This window comes from Leptodactylus fuscus, chromosome 7 (genome assembly GCF_031893055.1).
Source record: "Leptodactylus fuscus isolate aLepFus1 chromosome 7, aLepFus1.hap2, whole genome shotgun sequence".
NCBI lineage: Eukaryota > Metazoa > Chordata > Amphibia > Anura > Leptodactylidae > Leptodactylus > Leptodactylus fuscus.
The window spans coordinates 132,488,581-132,513,411 of NC_134271.1; the positions used below are offsets into that span (position 1 = coordinate 132,488,581).

Consider the following 24,831-nt stretch of genomic DNA (forward strand, 5'->3'; position numbering starts at 1 on the left):
AGAGCCGGAAGAGCCGGAAGACGCCGCAGGGATGCTGCAAGGAGAAGACTTCTAAAGGAGGATCCAGCCCGACCCTCACTCGTGGACTTGGTAAGTATAATTTGATCGAACGTTGCCTACCCCTGAAACGAGCATTTTTCCCCCATAGACTATAATGGGGATTGATACTCGATTCAAGTAGTCGAATATTGAGGGGCTACTCGAAACGAATATTGAACCTCAGACATTTTACTGTTCGCTCATCTCTACTATTAATATGTTTTAGAATATGCCTTTAAAAGGAACTATGAAGGGTAGAACTCTTGTTTATCCATATGATGAATCCATATATATATTTTACAGTGTGAGGTGGTGTTAAAGGTGGGAAATATTGGAGCAGTGGTAAAAAAAACTCAAGGACCTTGAGGATCTTCTTCACTTCTAAATATAATCTAACTTATAAGTCGTGGCACATATGCTGAGAATATACAAACTTATGTTAACTAATAATGCAAGGTGTCAACAAAACTATGGTGAAAGAAATTATACTTTGGGGGTTTTCCAGTTTTCAGAAATATCAGAGCTTCCTCTTCTGCGCTGTTCTTCTGGCATATATCACTTGTGTTCTTGGAAACATCACTATCTTTGTGTTAATAAGAATTGAGTCTTCTCTTCACACTCCAATGTACTTTTTCATCAGTATCTTTACTGTTCTAGAAATAATGTTTGTCTCTGTAACTGTCCCAAAACTGTTGGCCATCCTAATCCAGACTGAGAAGACCATCTCATTTTTTGGATGTTTCGCTCAGATGTATGCCTTCCTATCTCTTGGAGTAACAGAATGCTTCCTTCTATCTGTGATGGTCTTTGATCGATATCTAGCTATTACCAATCCATTACGTTATTCCGCTATAATGAGCAGTCGATTCTGTTATGGGTTGGCTGTCTTACCATGGGTATTTGGTTTTTCCATACCTTTATTTCCTACAGTGGGGACTTTCGTTTTGGATTTCTGTGGCCCAAATAAGATTGACCACTTTTTCTGTGACCTTTCACCATTGCAAAATTTAGCATGTTCTGACCCATTTGTTAGTAATATGATGACAATTGTGACATCTCTTATTTCAGTAGTTTCACCGTTTTTTGCCATATTGGGGTTCTATATCCATATCATATATACTGTGTTGAAGATTAAAAGTAAAGAGGGTAAAAAGAAAGCCTTTTCTACTTGCTCGTCCCATCTCATTGTAGCGTCTCTGTTCTATGGCTCAGGTATTATTGTGTATGTCACACCTAATGGCAGCCACTACGACAAGTTTCTTGCCCTCATGTACACTGTGGTGACCCCAGCCCTAAACCCATTTATATATACATTTAGAAATAGAGAGGTAAAGAATGCTATTAGAAAAGTAACTAGACAGATTAATACAAAGTATTAATGTTAGCAAGTGACACACACATATTTACTAGAGATGAGTGAACAGTAAAATGTTCGAGGTTCGATATTCGTTTCGAGTAGCCCCTCAATATTCGACTACTCGAATCGAATAACGAACCCTATTATACTCTAAGGGGGAAAATGCTCGTTTCAGGGGTAGGCAACATCCGATCAAATTATACTTACCAGGTCCACGAGTGAGGGTCGGGCTGGATCCTCCGAGAAGTCTTCTCCGTGCAGCGTCCCCGCGGCGTCTTCCGGCTCTGAATTCAGTCTGCCAGGCATCAGGCCTGGGCAGAGCCGACTGCACTTGCCCGCACTACAAGCAGACATGCACAGTCGGCTCTGCCCAGGCCCGATGCCTCGCAGAGTGAATTCAGAGCCGGAAGATGCCGCGGGGAAGCTGCACGGAGAAGACTTCTAAAGGTAGGAGAAGAACCAGCATTGATTGGCCGACTGTATAGCATTTGGCCAATCAATGCTGGTTCTGCATTGAACTTTTACCTTCGAATAGTGAATGGTACTTGATCGAGTACGAGTATTTCGAATACCGTAGTATTCGATCAAATACCTACTCGATCGAGTACTACTCGCTCATCTCTAATATTTACCCTTTAAGGACTCAGGAGTATTTGATTGTCTGGATGTTCACAGGAATACTTCAGAATGTTTTTTTTTTTATTATTATTATTATTGCCTGCAATTCTTTCACTCATATTCCAACTTCAATACACACGGTCACTCCACATGCACAATTCAACAGTGATATCCAAACTGAGATACACGCATCAGAGGATTAGATACACAGGTCAGCACACAGTATCCCATGCCGGAGGATTAGATACGTGCGTCTGCAGACAGTACCACATGATGTAGGATTAGATACATCACACACGCATCTGCACACAGTTCTACACACCAGAGCATAAGATAAGCACATCTGCTCACAGTACCAAATGCCATAGGATTAGATACGCACATCTAAACACAGTTCCACATGCCGTAGGATTAGATACGCACCTATTCACACAATACCACACAGGAGAGAATTAGATATGTGCGTCTGCACACAGTACCACACGACCGAGGGTTAGATATGCGCATATGCACACAGTTCAACACGCTGGAGGATTAGATACGCATGTCCTCACATAGTACCACCACCAGAGGATTAGAAACGCACATCTGCACACAGTACCACATGCCATAGTATTAGAAACGTGCATCTGCACACAGTTTTACACGCGAAGGATTAGATACGTGTGTCTGCACACAGTACCATACGCCGGGGGATTGGATACATACGTCTGCACACAGTACCACATGCCGTAGGATTATATACGCGCGTCTACACACAGTTCCACACGCCGTAGGATTAGATATGTGCCTCTTCACACAATAACACACAGGGGAGGATTAGATACATGTGTCTGCACACAGTACCACACTTTGGAGGATTAGATACATGCCTCTGCACACTGTACCACAAGCCAGAGAATTAAATACGCATCTCAGCTCACAGTACCACACGGGGAGGATTAGATACACACCTCTTCAAACATGACCACACAGGGGAGGATTAGCTCACAGGTGCTTACTCTCCACATGCACACAGCTTTACTCCAGGTTTCCATAACAACTCTGCTGTTTTTCTGCACTACACCCTTGGCAGTGTGGTGCATGATGTGTGAATATGTAGAGATATAGCAGGGCTGTGTATGTATGTAGAGCTGTAGCAGTGCTGCATATGTAATGATGTAGTAGAGTGGTGTGTGTATGTAAAGATTTAGCAGAGCTGTGTATGCTGTGTTTATTTAGAGATGTAGCAGTGCTGTGTGTGCTGTGAGTAAATAGAGATGTAACAGTTTTGTATGTTGTTTGTATGTAAAGATGTAGCATAGTGTTATGGTCTGCTGGGTTTAAAAAAGGGAAAAAAAAAACTAAACCCTGGAGCCCACTGGGCTTCTGATCCACAGGAACAGTCTGGTGTAAATAAGGTCTTGCAGTTAGCGTCACTGCCAGCCCACTACAGCAACCAGGTTACTCTATATAATCACAGATCAGATGTAGATCAGTGCAGCCGCTCAAAGAAAACCAGTCTAGCCAGCACTCTTGAGCTAGACTGCAAACAAACAGATAGTGTGCACTCAGTGACCAACTGAGGCACACCACAGGTAGCTAACAACTTAAAGTTTCATAAATAAATTCCTAACTGAAACTAAGAATTTTTGCCTAACAAAATTCTAAACTAAACTAGCTAACCTGAACACACACACAGTGCTTTTGAAAAATGACATTAGGGCAGCGGACTGAGGAACCTCTCTCCTTAAAAAGGGAAAGGGCGGTCCAATTCAGTCAGGCCAGCTGCCCAAGGCGGAGGTGAATGGTCGACACGAGTGTCAGTCACAGCCTGACCACACCCTCCGGCTGTAAGAGGGTTGAACCCTTGCTAAGCTGGACTACTGGCAACAAGGAGGGAGAGACAAGCAGCAAGCCGCAACCGCAGAGGGATAGCCACACTGTCCTAACACATAGCTGTGTGTGCTGTGTCCTTTGTTGCCCTGACAATCTTTCTCCTTTGGTTTTCAGGATAAAGCAGTATATGTTGCTTATATTGCTTAGGTTTCCATAACAACACAGCCATTCTTCTACACTGCTATAGGTCAGCTTTAAAGGAGCAGGGTACTGTGGACGACACTGTTACACAAGGTCACATACACACAGCTTTTCTCCAGGTAACAACTGATCGCAGTTTTTTCAATGATATTCATACTGAGATACACATGATCACATGATGCTTATGGACCAATGGAAGCTCGCAGGTTCTTCAGTTTTCACATACACACAGCTTTACACTAGGTTTCCTTAGAAATAAACCTATTTGTATAGGTTGGTTGCTACAAACAAAAAATGAAATATACCCATGCAAAACCGGGCCCTCCTGATGGTCTCTTATCTCTTATATATATATATATATATATATATATATATATATATATATATAAATGAGTTTTTATCTGTTTGTCTATCTATCTGTGTGTCTGTTCTTTATGTGCGACCAAACGACTGGACCGATCTTGACCAAATTTGGCTTACTGATACATTAGGTGTCCAGGAAGGTTTTATTTTAGGCATCAACTCTCTCAGACATATTGTTCCTGGATACAGTATTCTCAAAACAATGACCTGCATTAGCCAATACAAACCTTCAAGTCTTTCACTCATATTCCAACTGACATAAATACGGTCACTGCACGTTCACACAGCTCTACTCCAGGTGTATCCAATACTGATATCCAAACAGAGACACACTCATCAGAAGATTAGATACACAGCTCAGCACACATCAGAGGAATAGATACACAGCTCAATATACACCATCACACATCAGAGCGTTACTCCAGGTTTCCATAACAAACCACCCATTTGTCTTCACTGCTGTAAGTAAGCTTTTAAGGGGCAGGGCGCTGTTGATGACACTGTTACACAAGTTCACATTGACACAGCTTTACTCAAGATATCCAACAACCGATTGCAGGTTTTTCACTGATATCCAAACTAAGATACACATGACACTTATGGACACACACACAAATGGTATACAAAATACACCAGTGCAAAATTGGGAAATTCTTATGTGGCCACTACACAAACAAAAAATGAAATATAACCATGCAAAGCCAGGTCCTCTGTTGGTAATGTATAAATATACTACATTTGTGTAGTTTGCCCAAACTACGTGCCCAAACAAATGTCTCAATTCTTTACTTTAAATGGTTTGTCAAAGGAAAATGTTGGTGGTAATAATCTTGGTGCGTTAGAATGGGTTACAAAATAAAGCACTCCATAGTATTGGGGCAAATGTGTCCCAAATATTTCAAATTGTTAGTTTATTGGGAGGCAAATTATTATTAATTATTTTTTTTTGTCCCTAACACGTAGGAATAGCCTTAAGAAAGGCTATTCTTCTCCTACCTTTAGAGGTCTTCTCCGTGTCGCCATTTGGTAGAAATACCAGTTTTTTACTGTATGCAAATGAGTTCTCTTGCAGCACTGGGGGAAGTTCCCAGCGCTCAAACAGCACTGGGGGCATCCCCAATGCTGCGAGTGAGGACTCTATCTTCTATAACTGTGTAAGTAGCCACAAGATGATGGCCGCTTACACCAATTTACTGTGAAAACGGCCACAGGAAAATTGCCATACGCATGCGCAATCGGCTCTGCCTGAGGCCTGACAGCAGAGCAGACTGTGCATGCCTAGAAGTTTGAAGCCAATGCCGGAAGAAGACGCAAGGAGAGGCCATTCCAGGCACAAATAGAGGGGGCACTGGAGCGTTCTCTTGCAGTATTGGGGACACCCCCAGTTCTGCAAGGGAACTCCTTTGCATACAGAAGAAAAATGGGATTTCTACCGAATGGTGGCGCTGAGAAGACATCTAAAGGTAGGAAAAGAATAGCCTTTCTTAAGGCTATTCCTACGTGTTAGGGACAAAAAAATTGCTTTTTAATGATAGGATCCCTTCAATACTCACCAATCCTGGAACTTACTCATTGAGCCAATCATTAAGCTTTGCTTGCTGCTTTAGTAGAAGAAAGAAACAGAGAAAGATGCTTCTTGTACGGAGCCAGTGTTGTACTACGCAGGTGCGAGTCTTTTCTTTCCACACTATCGGCTCTGTCTCTAGCCAAATCTTTCTAGTATAACATTGATAGATGCACTACTGCCTCCTTTTAGTTAGTGCCGATCGTAGTCTGTAAGTACATATTAGAAGAGTGCGCATACCCCCAGGTCTAAGGACACATACATGGAGGTCTTCTTCTACACTACAGTTGTTACATCTTCTGGTAAAGTCAATGTTTGTCTATTGATAATAAATAACTTTTTTTTAATTTTATTTTACTACTACCCCTTGCCTCTTTATAATGCAATATGATTGATTGATTGATTGATTGATTGATTAACAACTATTATTACCCATTTTCAGTTATGTAAAAATATATCCATTAATGTCATAAAACACAATAAGTGTTCACTGTGACACAGATTGACTATAAGTTGTGACAAACCTTTTGAGCATTTTGATTGATTATGAATTGTTGAGACCAAGTTGTGTCCTATATAATTAGTGCAGTTCAATAAATTAGAATATCATCAAAAAGTTTTTTTTTTTTTTTTTTTTTAGTAATTCAATTAACAAAGTGAACCCCTTATATTATATTGAACATTACAAACAGAGGGAACTTTTCCAAGCGCTTATCTCTGTTAATTTTGATGATTATGGCTTACAGCCAAGGAAAATCCAAAAGTCATTATTAGAGATGAGCGAACAGTAAAATGTTCGAGGTTCGATATTCATTTTGAGTAGCCCCTCAATATTCGACTACTCAAATTGAATATCGAACCCTATTATAGACTATGGGGGGAAAATGCTCGTTTCAAGGGTAGGCAACGCTCGATCAAATTATACTTACCAAGTCCACGAGTGAGGGTCAGGCTGGATCCTCCGAGAAGTCTTCTCCATGCAGCGTCCCCGCGGCGTCTTCCGGCTCTGAATTCACTCTGCCAGGCATCGGGCCTGGGCGGAGCCAACTGCTCATGCCCGCACTACAAGCGGACATGTGCAGTTGGCTCTGCCCAGGCCCGATGCCTGGCAGAGTGAATGAAGAGCCAGACGACGCTGCGGGGAAGCTGCATGGAGAAGACTCCTAAAGGTAGAAGAACCAGCGTTGATTGGCCGTCCGTAGCTGAGAAATTGATTTGGTTATAACCTCGCATCATGCAGTAAAGACTTCTGGGAAGTCGGGCATGTTGTTCAGGGTGCTTGCTATAGAGGGCAGCATAACAGAGGCACTGTCTCCCTATTTACATCTTGGGAGACAGATTTGCATATTCTTCCCATGTTCCCTTGCAGTGGAGCAACTATGGCTGTATAAGTCTCCACACACCTGAGAAGGTGGTCTCTCCCTAAGGATAGACGTTATCCCTACAATCTGGTCTTTCAGCCTCTTACTTAAACCAAATCAGTTCTCTCTGTGCTGTGCTGATGACGTCCAAAGAGACAGAAATGGTGCCGTCCGTAGCTGAGAAACTGATTTGGTTATAACCTCGCATCATGCAGTGAAGGCTTCTGGGAAGTCGGGCATGTTGTTCAGGGTGCTTGCTATAGAGGGCAACATACCAGAGGCACTGCCTCCCTGTTTACATCTTGGGAGACAGATTTGCATATTCTTCCTAAAATATAATATTTGAGGTGAGGTTCACTGTTTCAGTTGAATTACTAAAAAAAATTACTTTTTGATGATATTCTAATTTATTGAGATGCGCCGGTATATGTATGTATAGATAGATATAGTTATAATCAGTACTTGCGCAATATATATATATATATTGTACTTTTGACAATCACAATATATTATGGCTACAGCATACCATTGTGATATTAAAATCCCTAATAATCACTATTAATCTCAGCATCCTAAGAACAAATTGATTTAATATTAGAAGAAAAACATGTATAAAAATTATCTAGAGAATCCACAAACCATTAACTGTATTGGGACCTGTTGGTCCTTTGGAGTACTGTGGAATTCCTTGGTGTGTCCATTATGTTGTATAAATCGTCAGCTGTGAAGAAAATCAGATCTTGTGGTAATGTGAACGCCACAATACAGTTTCTGCACATGAGCTGTGAACAATCTTTTCTTTGATCTCTTCCTTATTTTTTGTTTCCGGTACGTGCAATTTTTATTGTTCCCTTTCTTAATTGACTTCAATGTATCAAGTACTATAGAATTAATGTAGAAAACTCCTAGCTTAGATTTGTATTCAGTAATATGATGAATGCTTTTACAGGAGGTGTCCTTTAAATTAAAAAAAAAATCAAAATTCAGAAGACCCAACTGCAAAATGGAACGTGCACTGGATCCTTTACATTGCTTTGACTTACATGAGATCCTGTTGAAGTGATTCACCTGTTTCATATTGTCTTCTATAATATATTTTGCTATGTTATGCTATTGTGCATTATATCATCTATATTGTATATGAAATGTTTACTCTGACATGTTGTGTACCACCAGCAAGATGTCAGGACAGCTAGGTACACATCAGTTCTTGTCTTGTGGTGTTACTTTAAGGGTGCATTCAAACAGAGTAACGTGCCGCGTGATGTGGCATTGATTTCAAGGGGAGCCGGGATCGTGTACGCCGCGTTTTATACTACTATGTTCTGCTCAATCCAATCCTGGCTTTGGCTTTAAAAAAAAAAAAGCGTTTTTCGCAACATGAAGTTATATTTCTCATTAATAAATAGCACAATATATACAATATATACAATGATATATTGTGGTATGCAAAAAAAATGACTTCTGTCTTCATATATGAGGCAGGGTTACTATTTATACCTCTGTATGTGAGAGCCCGGACTGGGTGTCTGACACTGTGATCTGTAGTACGGGGGCACCACAAGGTACAGTTCTTGCCCCATTTCTCTTCACACTGTACACTGCTGACTTTAGGCACTACTCATCCAGCTGTTACTTACAGAAGTACTCCGATGACTCCTAAATAGTAGGTCCCATTACTGATGGGGATGATGGGGAATACAAAGACTTAAACCAGCATTTTGTGGAATGGTGTCAGTGAAAGCAACTCAATATTAATGCTGGGAAGACCAAGGAGATGTGGTGGACTTTTGTAAGCGGAGACGTGCTCCGAATTTGGTGGTCATCCAGGGGACAGGTATAGAGATAGTTAACACCTATAAGTACCTGAGTGTGCTCCTCAATAATAAACTGGACTGGGCTGATAACCTGGAGGTGCTGCACAGAAAGGTACACAAAAGGTTCTACCTGCTCAGGAGGCTGAGGGACTTTGGAGTCCAGGGGACACTTCTTAGGGCCTTTTCAACCCTGTGTTAGCATCAGCCATCTTCTTTGGAGTGGTCTGCTGGGGGAATAGCTATCAGCCAGGGAAAGAAATAGACTTGAAAGGCTAGTTAGAAGGGTCAGATCTGTCCTGGGGAGCCCCCTGGACCCAGTACAGGTGGAGGGTGTCAGAAGGATACTGTCCGTGGTGAGTACAGGTGGTGGATGGCAGAAGGATACTGTACGTGTAGACCAATAGTAGACCTCACTAAAGTTTCTTAGACCTCTAAAAAAATAGACCTCACTGAGCTAATTAAGTCCATTTTTCACTATCCTTGAAATGCTGCCTTTTTTTTTAATGGAATGCTTCACGAATTTGTGTGTCAACCTTGCACAGGGGCCATGCTAATCTTCTCTGTATCGTTCCAATTTTAGCATATGTGCTGCCAAAGCGAGCACAGCCTTTTTCTTTCTTTTTTGTTTTGTAAAGTTCTATGGTTCACTAGTATTGTATGTACTTGGAAGTTTGGGACAAATCTGGCTTGTTGCAAGCTGATTCGCCAAACACAATAACTAAAATGTTTACCTATTGCAGAAAATGTCTTTAAAATGACACTATGAAGTCTGTAGCTCCTGAGCATCATCTGATGAACCAATACTTTGTAGCTTGTGGTGGAATTAAGATAGGGAAACATTGAAGAGACCTTAAGGATTTTCTTCACTTCTAATAATCACCTTAAGTGCTCAAGTTGTGGCCCGATAAACTGGACATATAAAGTTTCTCTTTACCTCATAATGTCAGCAGTCAATAACACTATATTGGTGGAATTTGTCCTCTTGGGATTTTCCAGTTTTCAGAAATATCAGAACTTCCTCTTCTGTGCTGTTCTTCTGGCATATATCACTTGTGTTCTTGGAAACATCACTATCTTTGTCTTAATAAAAATTGAGTCTTCTCTTCATATCCCAATGTACTTTTTCATTAGTACCTTTACTGTTTTGGAAATACTGTTTGTTAATGTAACAGTCCCAAATCTATTGGCTATCCTCCTTCAGACTGAGAAGACAATCTCATTTTTTGGTTGTTTCATTCAGATGTATGCCTTCAATGGTCTTGGGACAACAGAATGCATCCTTCTCTCTGTGATGGTCTTTGATCGATACCTAGCTATTACCAATCCGTTACGTTATTCTGCTATAATGACCAGTCAGTTATGTTATAAGTTGGCCATCTTGCCATGGATACTTGGCTTTGCATTAACTTTATTTCAATCAGCTAAAACTTTTCGTTTGGACTTCTGTGGAGCAAACAAGATTAACCACTTCTTCTGTGACCTGCCGGCAGTGCAAAACATAGCATGCTCCGACCCATTTGCCATTATTATATCTACAGTTGTGGCAGCTTTTATTTCAGAAGTTTTGCCATTTTTTGCCATATTGGGGTTCTATATCCATATCATATATACTGTGTTGAAGATTAAAAGCAACGAGGGCAAAAGGAAAGCCTTTTCTACTTGCTCGTCCCATCTCATTGTAGCGTGTATGTTTTATGGCTCAGCTATTGTTGTGTATGCCAAACCTAATGGCAGCCACTATGACAAGTTTCTCGCCCTCGCGTACACTGTGGTGGCCCCTGCCCTAAACCCATTTATATATACATTTAGAAATAGAGAAGTAAAAAATGCAGTCAGAAAAGTAACTAGACAGATAATCAGGAAGTCTCAATGATAACATACTTCATTGGGGTCGGAGCTTTCAGATGTCCCAATTAGAGATGAGCGAATATACTCGATCAAATACCTGCACCACATAGCTCCCGGTATAAAAACACTTCCGGAGGATCAAATTTTTACTACCTTCCCTGGAATCGGGAGCTATGCGGCACAGGTATTCGATCGAGTATATTCGCTCATCTCTAATCCCAATATTCTCAGCATTCTCTTACATTTTGAATGCCATATTGTGAATTCTTTTTTATTTTTTACTTTTGTATTTCCTTCTTTAGCTTCTGTAATTTAATGTAGCTGCTTTGTTTGAACTTTTTTCTCTGCAACCTCCAATGTATAGATGTACAGTACAAGATTTGTAAACTTTGCTCAACCCAAGGCCGAAAATGTTCCTTTTTTTTTTTTTTTTTTTTTTTTGTGGGGGGGGAGGGCAACTCCTGCCTTTAAAGTCAATTTGTCCAAGGAACAAATTGATGACAAAGACCTTGGAGTGTGTTAAAAAATAAGGGAGGTGGTTACTTATCTCACCAATCCCTGGAAATTTCCACATATTTTCTGGAATTTTGTTTACTTCAACATATTTTTTTCCTCTGGCATGGAGGGAGCTATGACAACATGAGCTGAGTTTTCCCAATATTCTACTCTATGGATATCACAGATAATAATGCTTTAAATGGATGTTCAGATATTTTTACAAATAGTCGAACTGTAGCACAAATTATTATTATTATTATTATTATTATTATTATTATTATTATTATTATTATTATTATTAGAGATGAGCAAACACTAAAATGTCCGAGGTTCGAAATCCGATTCAAACAGCCGCACACTGTTCGACTGTTTGAACGGTTTTCGAACCCCATTATAGTCTATGGGGGGAAATGCTCGCTTCAGGGGAAGGCAAAATTCGATAAAATTATACTTACCAAGTCCACGAGTGACAGTCGGGCTGGATTCTCCTTGAAGTCTTCTCCCGGCGCAGTGTCCCCACGTCTTCTTCCAGCTGGAATTCACTCTGCCTAGGCATTGGGGCCTAGGCAGAGCTGACTGCACAAGCGCAGTCGGCTCTGCCCGGCCCGACGCCTGAGCAGAGCCGACTGCGCATGCGAGGGCATGCCCACGCATGCGCAGTCGGCTCTGCCTAGGCCGGATGCCTAGGCAGAGTGAATTCCAGCTGGAAGACACCTCGGGGATGCTGCACGGAGAAGACTTCTAAAAGAACCAGCGTTGATTGGCAATGTATAGCATTCTTCCAATCAACACTGGTTCTGCATCGAACCTTAAACTTCGAACAGCTAGTAGTGTTTGATTGAGTACGAGTGTTTTGAATACCATAGTATTCGATCGAACACCTACTCGATCGAACACTACTCGCTCATCTCTAATGATTATTATTATTATTAATAATAATAATAATAATAATAATAATAATAATAAACCATTACTCATCTATTACTCTCCCCCCCTCACCAATGCATCAGCTTCAGTGGTTTCCACCAGTCTTTATTTACTTGTCCTACACTAATGACATTACATATATACATGACTGCTGCAGCCTATGCAAACATCACCACTTAGACCTGCACTTTCCTCTTTCTCATGTGAACTCTGCAGACCTGTTTCCATGACAATATTTGTTAAGGAACATCCCAAGTGCAGCATGGATCCTTCCTACATTGTTGTCCATGTGCCAGGGTATAGCATTTATTATATCTAGCTGATTGTTTGAACTCCATATTAATTTATGGCTAGGTCCACATCTGCACCCAGCCTGGGGATTCCGTTCCCCATTCCGCTTTAAAAATGCAGAAAGAAAAAGCATTGCAAGAAAAACGGAAGATGGAAGCAGACGGAAACCCGGCAGATCCCTTTATAGTCTATGGGGTCTGTGGGTAATTGCAGGTAACTTCTTTCTTTAAGCGGATTAGGTTTCCGTTCAGGGTATCCCTGAATGGAAACCCGAATGCAGGTGTGAACCTATCATAAGAAGATTAAGCTTTGACATAGTGGCGGCCCAATGTCTCACCACTATAGAATATGATCTGCCATTTAATATGATTATGTATATTTACCCTGTAGATGTATGTGCCATTGGCAGTCGTAATGTAATAGAAATGCAACAATGTAATAATTCACTGTACAGTAACTGAAATATCTCTACTTCTATTTTATGTGAATAATGTAAGATCCAATTAAAAAATAAACAAAAATATAACAAAAACAATCTATCATGGAGACTAATTTGGAAATTATTTTGCAAATTAAAATGGTTTACTCATCTAAGGATTTTTTTCAAGTGAAGGGAAATTATAGTTAATAGAGATGAGCGAGTAGTACTCGATCAAGTAGGTATTCGATCAAATACTACGGTATTCGAAATACTCGTACTCGATCGAGTACCACTCACTATTCGAGTGTAAAAGTTCGATGCAGAACCAGCATTGATTGGCCAAATACTATACAGTCAGCCAATCAACGCTGGTTCTTCTCCTACCTTTAGAAGTCTTCTCCGTGCAGCTTCCCCGCGGCGTCTTCCGGCTCTGAATTCACTCTGCCAGGCATCGGGCCTGGGCAGAGCCGACTGTGCATGTCTGCTTGTAGTGCGGGCATGCGCAGTCGGCACTGCCCAGGCCCGATGCCTGGCAGAGTGAATTCAGAGCCGGAAGACAACGCGGGGACGCTGCAAGGGCAAGACTGCTCGGAGGATCCAGCCCGACCCTCACTCGTGGACTTGGTAAGTATAATTTGATCAAATGTTGCCTACCCCTGAAACGAGCATTTTCCCCCATAGATTATAAATAGGGTTCGATATTCGATTCGAGTAGTCGAATATTTTTTTTTTTTTTAAATGTAGATTGCAAGCCCCACATAGAGTTCACAATGCACATTTTTTTTTTCCCTATCAGTATGTCTTTGGAATATGGAAATGGAAATCCATGCAAACACGGGGAGAACATACAAGCTCCTTGCAGATGGTTTTACATCGAACCTCAAACATTTTACTATTCGCTCATCTCTAATAGTTAAGAAATCACAGATGAATTTGGGGTGGTTGCAGCGTCATTAAAAGAAAGAATCTTAATACATATTGCTAAAATGTATAACCACAATATAGAGACTGTATTATGGTAAACATAAAATAGAAAGTAATAAAAGTACAATGGTAATGCATTGCATGCTTGGTTTGAAGAAGGAGTCCTCATACGCCGAGACGCAGTACCATTGCACGTTTAATATTTTGTATTTTATGTTTTATTTTTTATTCATTTAATCAACCACTGTTATCTAAGTTGGTTTGCATGTCTATTACACTGCAATACCAACAGAAGGACTTTCCTCAATTATATCGGTGAGGACCGCCATTGGCCATATCTATTTTCAACAATACAGTCTGTATATTATGGTTATAATTTTTTATCGAGTTGGCTTGGAATCCTGAGGATCCCCAAGGAGAGATACATCGGAACAGCCTTCACCATTCCTTTGAGATATGGACAGATAGTGGTTGTGATTTTTCACAACCACATACGGTGAGCACCAAACCTTAATGGAACAGGGATATTGGCCCTTCATTAAATCCTAAAAAAAGGTTCCAAACAGGCAGTGCTTTGTTCTGTTTATTTCTTTTAATACACATTGCAGCGCTCACTTCTGTTATACTGCTGCTCATTATTCATACCTGTGTGTTCAAGGTGGAACACAACAAGCGTTTTACAGCCAAAAACAGTGATACACTAATACCTGCATTCAGTTCTTCTCATGTCTTTTGAAAGTATACAATTACTGTCCATTTCTCAATATAGTTGTGGCAAAAATCAATAATTGTAGCCACTAATCTCCACAGTTACCTGTTATTCTTACCCTTATTTTAAATGTGTTTATTAGTTGGGAAACTGAGTGATGAAGGGTATTCATCTTCATCATCATCGGGAGAAGAGGGTGGCAGCTTAAACATGAGTCAGCAGCGAATTCAGCAGGGTGGCAGCAGTTGGAGGTTGGGAGCCAAACGTGCCCGAGGTAGACCACCTGCTTCGCAGCAGCCTACCTGCTCGGAAAGCAGTGGTACAGGGGTTCATGGAGGCAGAGACGGTAGCAGTCAGTTATTGCAGAGTGTTGGGGGTAAAATAACCTACTCGTAAGTGTGACAGTTTTTTGTTAAGTTGCCAGGAGAGGTGAACATGGCCATATGTTCAATCTGTGGGCAGAAGGTGAAGCGTGGCCAGTGTGTCAATGTTGGCACCACAGCCATGCGTCAATATATGCAGTGGCACCATAAAGTGGCTTGGGAGAGCTGTGGCTCCAATATGGTGGTCCATCCTGCTGCAGGAACTGGCGCATCACCCAGTGGCATGCACCTCATTTCAGGCAGTCAAGGCTCCACCACCTCAGCTGAAGGAAGCTGTGTGTCCTCACCTGACCTCACTGCTGGTCATGATGCTCCCCCTACTCATCCATCATTGCATCAGCAATCGATCATAGAATCTATAGTTAAGAGACAACAGTATGCATGCATTCATTCATCCAATCATGCAGAAGCTGAACATGCTCCTGTTGGTGCTGCAGTCACTCCCTTTCTTATTGGTGGATTTTGTAACTACGGTCAAGGATGTTATATGTCATTTTAGGCCCACTGGGTTAATGTTGTGCCGGCCCAGACACACCAGCAACTTGGATAGGTGACACAGCTTCTGACTCCAGGTTCTCATGCTGTTGGTCCTACAATGTTCGCCTCATCCTCCACTCTGTCCTCAGCCTCCACTGCAGGGACAACTCCCAGTGCTCCTTCAGCATACCACATGTGCAGGGCATAGTGGTGTCATGCTGTTCTACACCTCATTTGCCTGGGCAAACAAATTCACACAGGGGAGGAACTCTCAATCAAGAAATTGAATCCTGGCATTCTCCAAGAGAACTTAAAATCAGAACCATGGTGACCGACAGTAGCAAAAACATGATGTTGGTGCTGCATCAAGGAGGGATCAGCCATGCGCCTTGCATGGCACACATGTTCAGTCTGGTTGTGTCAGGATACGGAGTCGCCGTGGTCTCCTTGCGGCGCGGCGCCTCCCCGGGAGACTTATTAAGAGTTCTATTGGTTGTGCTTAGGTGATTATGGGTTAATCTTTTCCTTGCTCTCAGTTCTCCATGCCATTAGTCATCACAGGTGTTGTGGGTGGTTTTCTCTGCTGCTATTTAAACCCCACCCAGGCATGGATCCTTGCCAGCCATTCACTTTGTGTTTTCCTGGTCTCCTGCTCTGTCAGTTTTCCTGTCTGAGAGTCTTTCAGTCTGTGTTTTGGTTATTGTATACTTGGCTTGTATTTTGACTATTCCTTGTCTTCTGATTCGGTACTTTACTCTTATCTCCTGGTTTGACCTCTGGCTCGTCTGACCTGGCTTTCTCTTTGTTAGTCGCCAGGATTAAGGGATAAACAACATCGTTCCACTGATTCACATCCTGGAAAAGATTCTTTTCAATCTGGCTGGTCAGGGGACTGGAGATGTGGTGCCAACATCTTGCGGCCACATGTTTTTGCTATTTGGTCAATTTTGGTCCAGTAACGGACTAAATAAGTGAAGTGTGCAGCGTTTTTAAAAGAGAAGCCTGTCATGTGTGTGTCATACTCACTAACTGTAGTTTTTGGCTATCACAGCAGACTCCCCATGTGTATTATTTCAAGGCACAGTGTTCTACACCACTGTAGAGGCTCTCTGCAGCCAGGAAATAGCTGTTTTTTTTTAATCTATTCGCCACAAACTAATTCAGATAGAATCAAGTCTTTTTGGGAAATCCAGAGAAGTGGCCGAATCAAATTTTCAAAATCTTTCCTCATCTCTAGTAATGGTTTTTGGAAGGGGGAGGGAGAGGGAATCAAAAACAAAAATAAAAAATGTCTGCGGTGGGAAGGGGTTAATGCAATGTAAAAGTGGTCTTCTAGAGAGGTGGTCTTCTACATGAAGATGGCTAATATTGAAAACTAAAAAAATAAACACTGAGTTTGTATAGACTGCTTACCTTCTGTTATTCCATAGACATACATGTCATGTTCACTTCGACATAAATTTGGCTGTGTTTGCCTTATACCGGAGCCACACGTGGCTTAAACATCATGGATTGGCCATGGTGGAAACACCGCAGCAAAATGCATCATTTTATAGTCACTGCAAAGTGGATTGGATTCTAGTGGATCCCATCCACACATTGCAGAGAAATACCCACAACGGAAATGCTGAGATTTACAAAACCGTTGTGTTTTTGGAAAGTGAAGCATATTAATTATACCTACAGAATTGCCGGCGGTTTCCTTATATGTATAATTGAACTCAGCTTTTTTTTTTTATTCAAAACTGGCTGTAGTTTTTGAGCCAAAGTCAGTAGTGAATTAGGTAGAAGGTAGAATTATAAAAACTTTTTGAATTTTTCATTCCCTTTGTACTCCTTCTTCGTTATGGCCGAACAAAAAGGTAGAAAAATTTCCAGGTGGTGGATCAGTGGTTAACACTGCAGCCTTGCAGAGCTGCAGTCATGGGTTCAGATCCCGCTAGGAACAACATCTACAAGGAGTTTATATGTTCTCCCCGTGTTTGCGTGGATTTCCTCCCATTCTACAAAGACATACTGATTGGAAAAAAAAAAAAAAGTACATTGTGGTCCATATATGGGGCTCACAATCTACATTAAAAAAAAAAAAAAAAAAAAAAGAAGAAAATAGCTGCATTTCAACTGTGTGGGACCTCAGTCTTAATCCTAAAGTGTTTTTTATAAGGAAAAGAAGACAAAAATGCTGTATTTATAGAGTGATATAACATTTTATTTCATCAATATACAGGATGTTAAAAATTTAATTCAGATTGTAATACAGTAAACCTGTTCATTCACTTATCATTTTGACAAGTACAATATATACAATAGATACTGTATAGCAGAAAATATTGGTATTAAAAACACTATGGGAAAAATTGGGTTAACATTAGAAAAAATCATGGATAAAAATTATCAAGAGAATCCACACAACACAAGCTGTATTGGGACCTGTAGGTCCTTTAGGGTGCTGTGCAATTTCTTAGTTGGTCCTTTAGAGTATTGTGTAATTCCTTGGTGTGTCCATTATGTTGTATAAATTATCAGATGTGAAGAAGATCGGATTTGTCCTAACGTGAAGGCCAAAATACAGTTTCTGCACGTGACTGAAGTGAAGTGGACAATCTTATCTCTCTGATCTCTTCCTTATTTATTGTTTCCGGTAGGTGCAATTTTTATTGTTAATGTTATTAATTGACTTTAATGTATCAAGTACTACATTATGATTCTAGAAGACGCATAGCTTAGATTTGTAATGTTTTTACAGGAGATGTCATTTAAATTTAAAAAAAATTAAAATTCAAAAAGATCACACTACAAAATGGAACGTGCTCTGACTCCTTTACATTGCTTTGATTTACATGAGATTCTGGTTTACCTGGTCCATATTGTCATGTTATGTTATGTTTACTCTGACACTGGGTTCACACCAGCGTCCCATCTACGTTTTGAGGTTTCCATCTTCTACCGACAGGAGACGGAAACCTGTCCCCCCGTGTCTGGCCATGTGCACCGGTCCTGCATGTCCAACTTTGTGTCCAGTTAAAAAAAAAAACAGTTTCACCGTGGAGAGCAGAAAACGCTCACGGGCGCTCATGGCCGGACACTTTTCAAACCCATTCAAATGAATGAGTTTGAAAAATGACTGCAGGTTTCTGTCTCCTGCCCAGTTTCGGGCAGGAAACGGAAACCTTCTAAACGGAGACCCAGGGCGCAGATGTGAACGAGCCCTGACATGTTGTGTACCAGTAAGATGTCATGACAGCTAGGTACACATCAGTTCTCGTCTTGTGGTGTCACTTTACGGCTGAGGACCTTATTGCAAAAACATGGCTTTTTTTTGTTACTGATTTTGCTGCAATATTTGAGCCACACATGTTATGTAACTTCTATGTTCTTGTACACACTGCAACTAAAATGACATTAACCTCTAGCAATTATTAAAATTACAGACATCCGGCCACTTTTTATTATTACAGGTATTGAAATTATGACTCATCAAAATATAGCTGCATATACCTGTGGTGCTGTACGTGCATTTTAACCCTTTATTGATCTCACACATCTTTGCCTTTAACAGTCATGTGATCACGCATAGTACAAATATAAATCCTAATTTTCTACATGAGAATGTTCTCTTTTCTTTTACTGGTGACTTTATACTGAATAGCTTTTTATTAGTTCCATGAGGTGAAAGAAGGTGTATGGGTCTGTCCTGTAACCCTGAGTCCGGTGAGACAATATTGCGCTTGTTTGGTTCATGTGGCTGGAAGATAGCCCCATGTATAGTTAGGTTATCCGTTCTGTTAATTGCTCAGACGAGCAGGTTTCTATTTTGTCTTTGCTTGATGTTAAGGCTGTAATTGTCTTGCTCATTTTGTGTCTGAAGTCGAGGTTTATTTATTTTTCTAGTTTTTTCCTAAATAAACGATTTGCTACATATTTTGTGTCCCTGTCTTGACTGTTTGGGTTGGCACCGCTGCTTCTACCGAGCTAACTTCCCCATACTCTATAGTGCGAATGTCTCTCTGATTTGAGTTTTCCTCTTCCTCCGTTCGATCTTTTTTGCTTTTGAGATTTCCTCTTAGTATCAGGATCTTCATGTCATTGATGATATTATGATTTTGATTGCAGAAGTGTTTTGGCACAGGGAGGTCCATTGTTTGCTCAGTGATCGTATAGCGGTGTGAGTTCATCCTCATCCTAAGTGTCTGGCCTGTCTCCCCTATATACAGGCTCCCCTGGTTTTAAAAGGAAATTTCAAAGCAAAAAATATCAACATGTGTGTGAATATAAACTAGTGAGGACCTTTGACACACTCCAAGGGGGGTTAAACCAGTCACATGGTTTTATGTCCTTTTACAATAACTAGACACCACGTCACTGATCAAAGGATCATAAAACTCAGAGAGCCTTCCTGTGAACTGACTTCATTTTGGACTTATGTGTTCATTTGCTTGTACTGCTTTCCATCAATTGTGCATCAAACACTGTATTCCTGTATAAATGTGCTTGCCTTCAGATGTTGTGTTATACCAGCCTGATGAAGGATTTACAGTTCTGAAAGCTTGTAATATGTCATAATTTTTTGTTAGCTATTAAAAAATATATCAAACTACTGAGAACTCTATCTTTACATGTTGTATGTAGTATCTTTGTTGGCTTTCCAAGTTAGAGATCTTGATGAAATGTTTTGTTTTTTTTTTTTTCATTTAGATTCATGAGAAAATAGCATGTGTAAATATAGATAGAATTTTATTGCTGCTAGTTATATAATAATTTTATATAGGAAATAGGGTTGAGCCGATCTTGAGATTTCAAGATCAATTTTAAAATCCGATTTCCGATCATTTTCCAGCCGATCTCGATCCTGATCGCGATCATGAAATTTGCTCAATCGCCGATCGGAATCCGATCCTTTCCGAACCTGATCCTCAACCCTAGTCAATGCTTCTCTATGGGAAAAGTCACTTTTAGGGTTGAGCCGATCTTGAGATAACCTCCGATCTCGATCCCGCTGGAAAAGATCGGGTCGGAATTCTGATCTCGATCGTGAAATTTACTCGATCGCCGATCGAAATCCGATCTTTTCTGATCCCGATCGCTCAACCCTAATAGGAAATTATGTATTATTAATAAAAGATGGGAAAACCTCGGAAGATTTCTTTTGTCCAGTGTAAGGATCCTTATTAGAGATGAGCGAACAGTAAAATGTTCAAGGTTCGATATTCGTTTCGAGTAGCCCCTCAATATCCGACTACTTGAATCGAATATCGAACCCTATTATAGTCTATGGGGGGAAAATGCTCGTTTCAGGGGTAGGCAACGTTCGATCAAATTATACTTACCAAGTCCACGAGTGAGGGTCGGGCTGGATCCTCCGAGAAGTCTTCTCCTTGCAGTATCCCCGCGGCATCTTCCGACTCTGAATTCACTCTGCCAGGCACTACAAGTGGACATGCGCAGTCGGCTCTGCCCAGGCCCGATGCCTAGCAGAGTGAATGAAAAACTGGAAGACGCCGCGGGGAAGCTGCAAGGAGAAGACTTCTAAAGGTAGGAGAAGAACCAGCGTTGATTGGCCAACTGTATAGCATTCGGCCAATCAATGCTGGTTCTGCATCGAACTTTTACATTCGAACAGCGAGTGGTACTCGATCGAGTACGAGTATTCAAATACTGTAGTATTCGATCGAATACCTACTCGATCGAGTACTACTTGCTCATCTCTAATCCTTATGTGACGTCATGATGCTCGCCGTGCCCATGTCACTGCTGAGGCCCAGACAAAGGCCTCTGTGGAGATATGTATACATCGTGTCACTAAAAAGCACCAGACACAGGTTCTAGCACTCTTCTGAGACATCACTTGTCCATTGGAGGAAGAAAAAGATCGCTGAATGGCACAAGGAGGCCCAAAAACGTTGAGGGAAGGTGAGTATAAATGGGTTTTTTTTTTTTTTTTTTTTTACAGATTCCTAACACCTATCATAGACCTGAGTAATCAGAGTATAATAATTTATATAATGTAATATCACAATAACAATATAACTAATGTTTACATATTACAGAAAATGCCTTTATGTCTCTGTGAAGCCTGCAACTCCTGAGTATCTGATACATTTTCTAGCTTGTGGTGGAATATAGAGTGTCAAACACTGAAGAGAGCTTGAGGATTTTCTTCACTTCTAATAATCATCTTAGCTGGTAATGTTGTGGCCCATAAACTGGACATATAAAATTCTTATTTATCTCAAAATGTCAGCTGTCAACAACACTATATTGGTGGAATTTGTCCTCTTGGGATTTTCCAATTTTAACAAATATCAGAGCTTCCTCTTCTGCGCTGTTCTTCTGTCATATATCATCTGTATTCTTGGAAACATTGCTATCTTTGTGTTAATAAGAATTGAATCTTCTCTTCACACCCCGATGTACTTTTTCATCAGTATCTTTGCTGTTTTGGAAGTAATTTTAGCTTGTGTAACAGTCCCAAACCTATTGGCTATTCTTCTTCAGACTGAGAAGTCCATCTTGTTCGGTGGTTGTTTCATTCAGATGTATGCCTTCAATGGTCTTGGGACAACAGAATGTATCCTTCTTTCTGTGATGGTCTTCGATCGATACCTAGCTATTACCAATCCATTACGTTATTCTTCTATAATGACAAGCCAATTCTGTTATAAGTTGGCCGTCTTGCCATGGGTACTTGGCTTTGCTTTACCCTTATTTCCCTCAGTTGAAACTTTTCGTTTAGACTTCTGTGGAACAAACAAGATTGACCACTTCTTCTGTGATGTGCCGGCAATACAATATATAGCCTGCTCTGACCCATTTGCCATTATTATGTCTACAGTTGTAGCAGCTTTTATTTCAGAAGTTTTGCCATTTTTTGCCATATTGGGGTTCTATATCCATATCATATATACTGTGTTGAAGATTAAAAGCAACGAGGGCAAAAAGAAAGCCTTTTCTACTTGCTCGTCCCATCTCATTGTAGCGTGTTTGTTCTATAGCTCAGCTATTATTGTGTATGCCAGACCAAATGGCAGCCAGTATGACAAGTTTCTTGCGCTTATGGATACAGTGGTGCTACCAGCCCTAAACCCATTTATCTATACTTTGAGAAATCGAGAGGTAAAAAAAGCTGTTAGAAAAGTAACTAGACAGATTATCATGAGGTCTCAATAATAATATACTACACTGATATATCTAATCTTTCAGGGGTCGAGGTCCAGTCTTTATTTACTTGTCCTATACTAATGACTAGAGATGAGCGAACACTAAAATGTTCGAGGTTCGAAATTCGATTCGAACAGCCGCTCACTGTTCGAGTGTTCGAATGGGTTTCGAACCCCATTATAGTCTATGGGGAACATAAACTCGTTAAGGGGGAAACCCAAATTCGTGTCTGGAGGGTCACCAAGTCCACTATGACACCCCAGGAAATGATACCAACACCCTGGAATGACACTGGGACAGCAGGGGAAGCATGTCTGGGGGCATAAAAGTCACTTTATTTCATGGAAATCCCTGTCAGTTTGCGATTTTCGCAAGCTAACTTTTCCCCATAGAAATGCATTGGCCAGTGCTGATTGGCCAGAGTACGGAACTCGACCAATCAGCGCTGGCTCTGCTGGAGGAGGCGGAGTCTAAGATAGCTCCACACCAGTCTCCATTCAGGTCCGACCTTAGACTCCGCCTCCTCCGGCAGAGCCAGCGCTGATTGGCCGAAGGCTGGCCAATGCATTCCTATGCGAATGCAGACTTAGCAGTGCTGAGTCAGTTTTGCTCAACTACACATCTGATGCACACTCGGCACTGCTACATCAGATGTAGCAATCTGATGTAGCAGAGCCGAGGGTGCACTAGAACCCCTGTGCAAACTCAGTTCACGCTAATAGAATGCATTGGCCAGCGCTGATTGGCCAATGCATTCTATTAGCCCGATGAAGTAGAGCTGAATGTGTGTGCTAAGCACACACATTCAGCACTGCTTCATCAAGCCAATACAATGCATTAGCCAGTGCTGATTGGCCAGAGTACGGAATTCGGCCAATCAGCGCTGGCCAATGCATTCTATTAGCCCGATGAAGTAGAGCTGAATGTGTGTGCTAAGCACACACATTCAGCACTGCTTCATCAAGCCAATACAATGCATTAGCCAGTGCTGATTGGCCAGAGTACGGAATTCGGCCAATCAGCGCTGGCTCTGCTGGAGGAGGCGGAGTCTAAGGTCGCTCCACACCAGTCTCCATTCAGGTCCGACCTTAGACTCCGCCTCCTCCGGCAGAGCCAGCGCTGATTGGCCGAAGGCTGGCCAATGCATTCCTATGCGAATGCAGACTTAGCAGTGCTGAGTCAGTTTTGCTCAACTACACATCTGATGCACACTCGGCACTGCTACATCAGATGTAGCAATCTGATGTAGCAGAGCCGAGGGTGCACTAGAACCCCTGTGCAAACTCAGTTCACGCTAATAGAATGCATTGGCCAGCGCTGATTGGCCAATGCATTCTATTAGCCCGATGAAGTAGAGCTGAATGTGTGTGCTAAGCACACACATTCAGCACTGCTTCATCAAGCCAATACAATGCATTAGCCAGTGCTGATTGGCCAGAGTACGGAACTCGACCAATCAGCGCTGGCTCTGCTGGAGGAGGCGGAGTCTAAGGTCGGACCTGAATGGAGACTGGTGTGGAGCGATCTTAGACTCCGCCTCCTCCAGCAGAGCCAGCGCTGATTGGCCGAATTCCGTACTCTGGCCAATCAGCACTGGCTAATGCATTGTATTGGCGTGATGAAGCAGTGCTGAATGTGTGTGCTTAGCACACACATTCAGCTCTACTTCATCGGGCTAATAGAATGCATTGGCCAGCGCTGATTGGCCGAATTCCGTACTCTGGCCAATCAGTGCTGGCCAATGCATTCTATTAGCTTGATGAAGCAGAGTGTGCACAAGGGTTCAAGCGCACCCTCGGCTCTGATGTAGGAGAGCCGAGGGTGCACTTGAACCCTTGTGCACCCTCAGCTCTGCTACATCAGAGCCGAGGGTGCGCTTGAACCCTTGTGCACACTCTGCTTCATCAAGCTAATAGAATGCATTGGCCAGCGCTGATTGGCCAATGTATTCTATTAGCCTGATGAAGTAGAGCTGAATGTGTGTGCTAAGCACACACATTCAGCTCTACTTCATCGGGCTAATAGAATGCATTGGCCAGCGCTGATTGGCCAGAGTA

General features: G+C 41.5%; 1 protein-coding gene and 1 non-coding gene across 2 annotated transcripts; one reads left to right on the forward strand and one right to left on the reverse strand.

The window, feature by feature from the left end:
• The first annotated feature begins 488 nt into the window (after window positions 1-488).
• On the forward strand, window positions 489-1,418 carry LOC142213357 (olfactory receptor 6N1-like). The gene has a single exon (XM_075281673.1). It carries the CDS (start codon window positions 489-491, stop codon window positions 1,416-1,418), a length of 930 nt encoding a protein of 309 aa, XP_075137774.1.
• Window positions 1,419-9,635: 8,217 nt separating this feature from the next.
• On the reverse strand, window positions 9,636-9,742 carry LOC142214743 (U6 spliceosomal RNA). The gene has a single exon (XR_012717307.1). It is a non-coding gene; the product is annotated as a U6 spliceosomal RNA (small nuclear RNA).
• Between the last annotated feature and the right edge of the window lie 15,089 nt (window positions 9,743-24,831).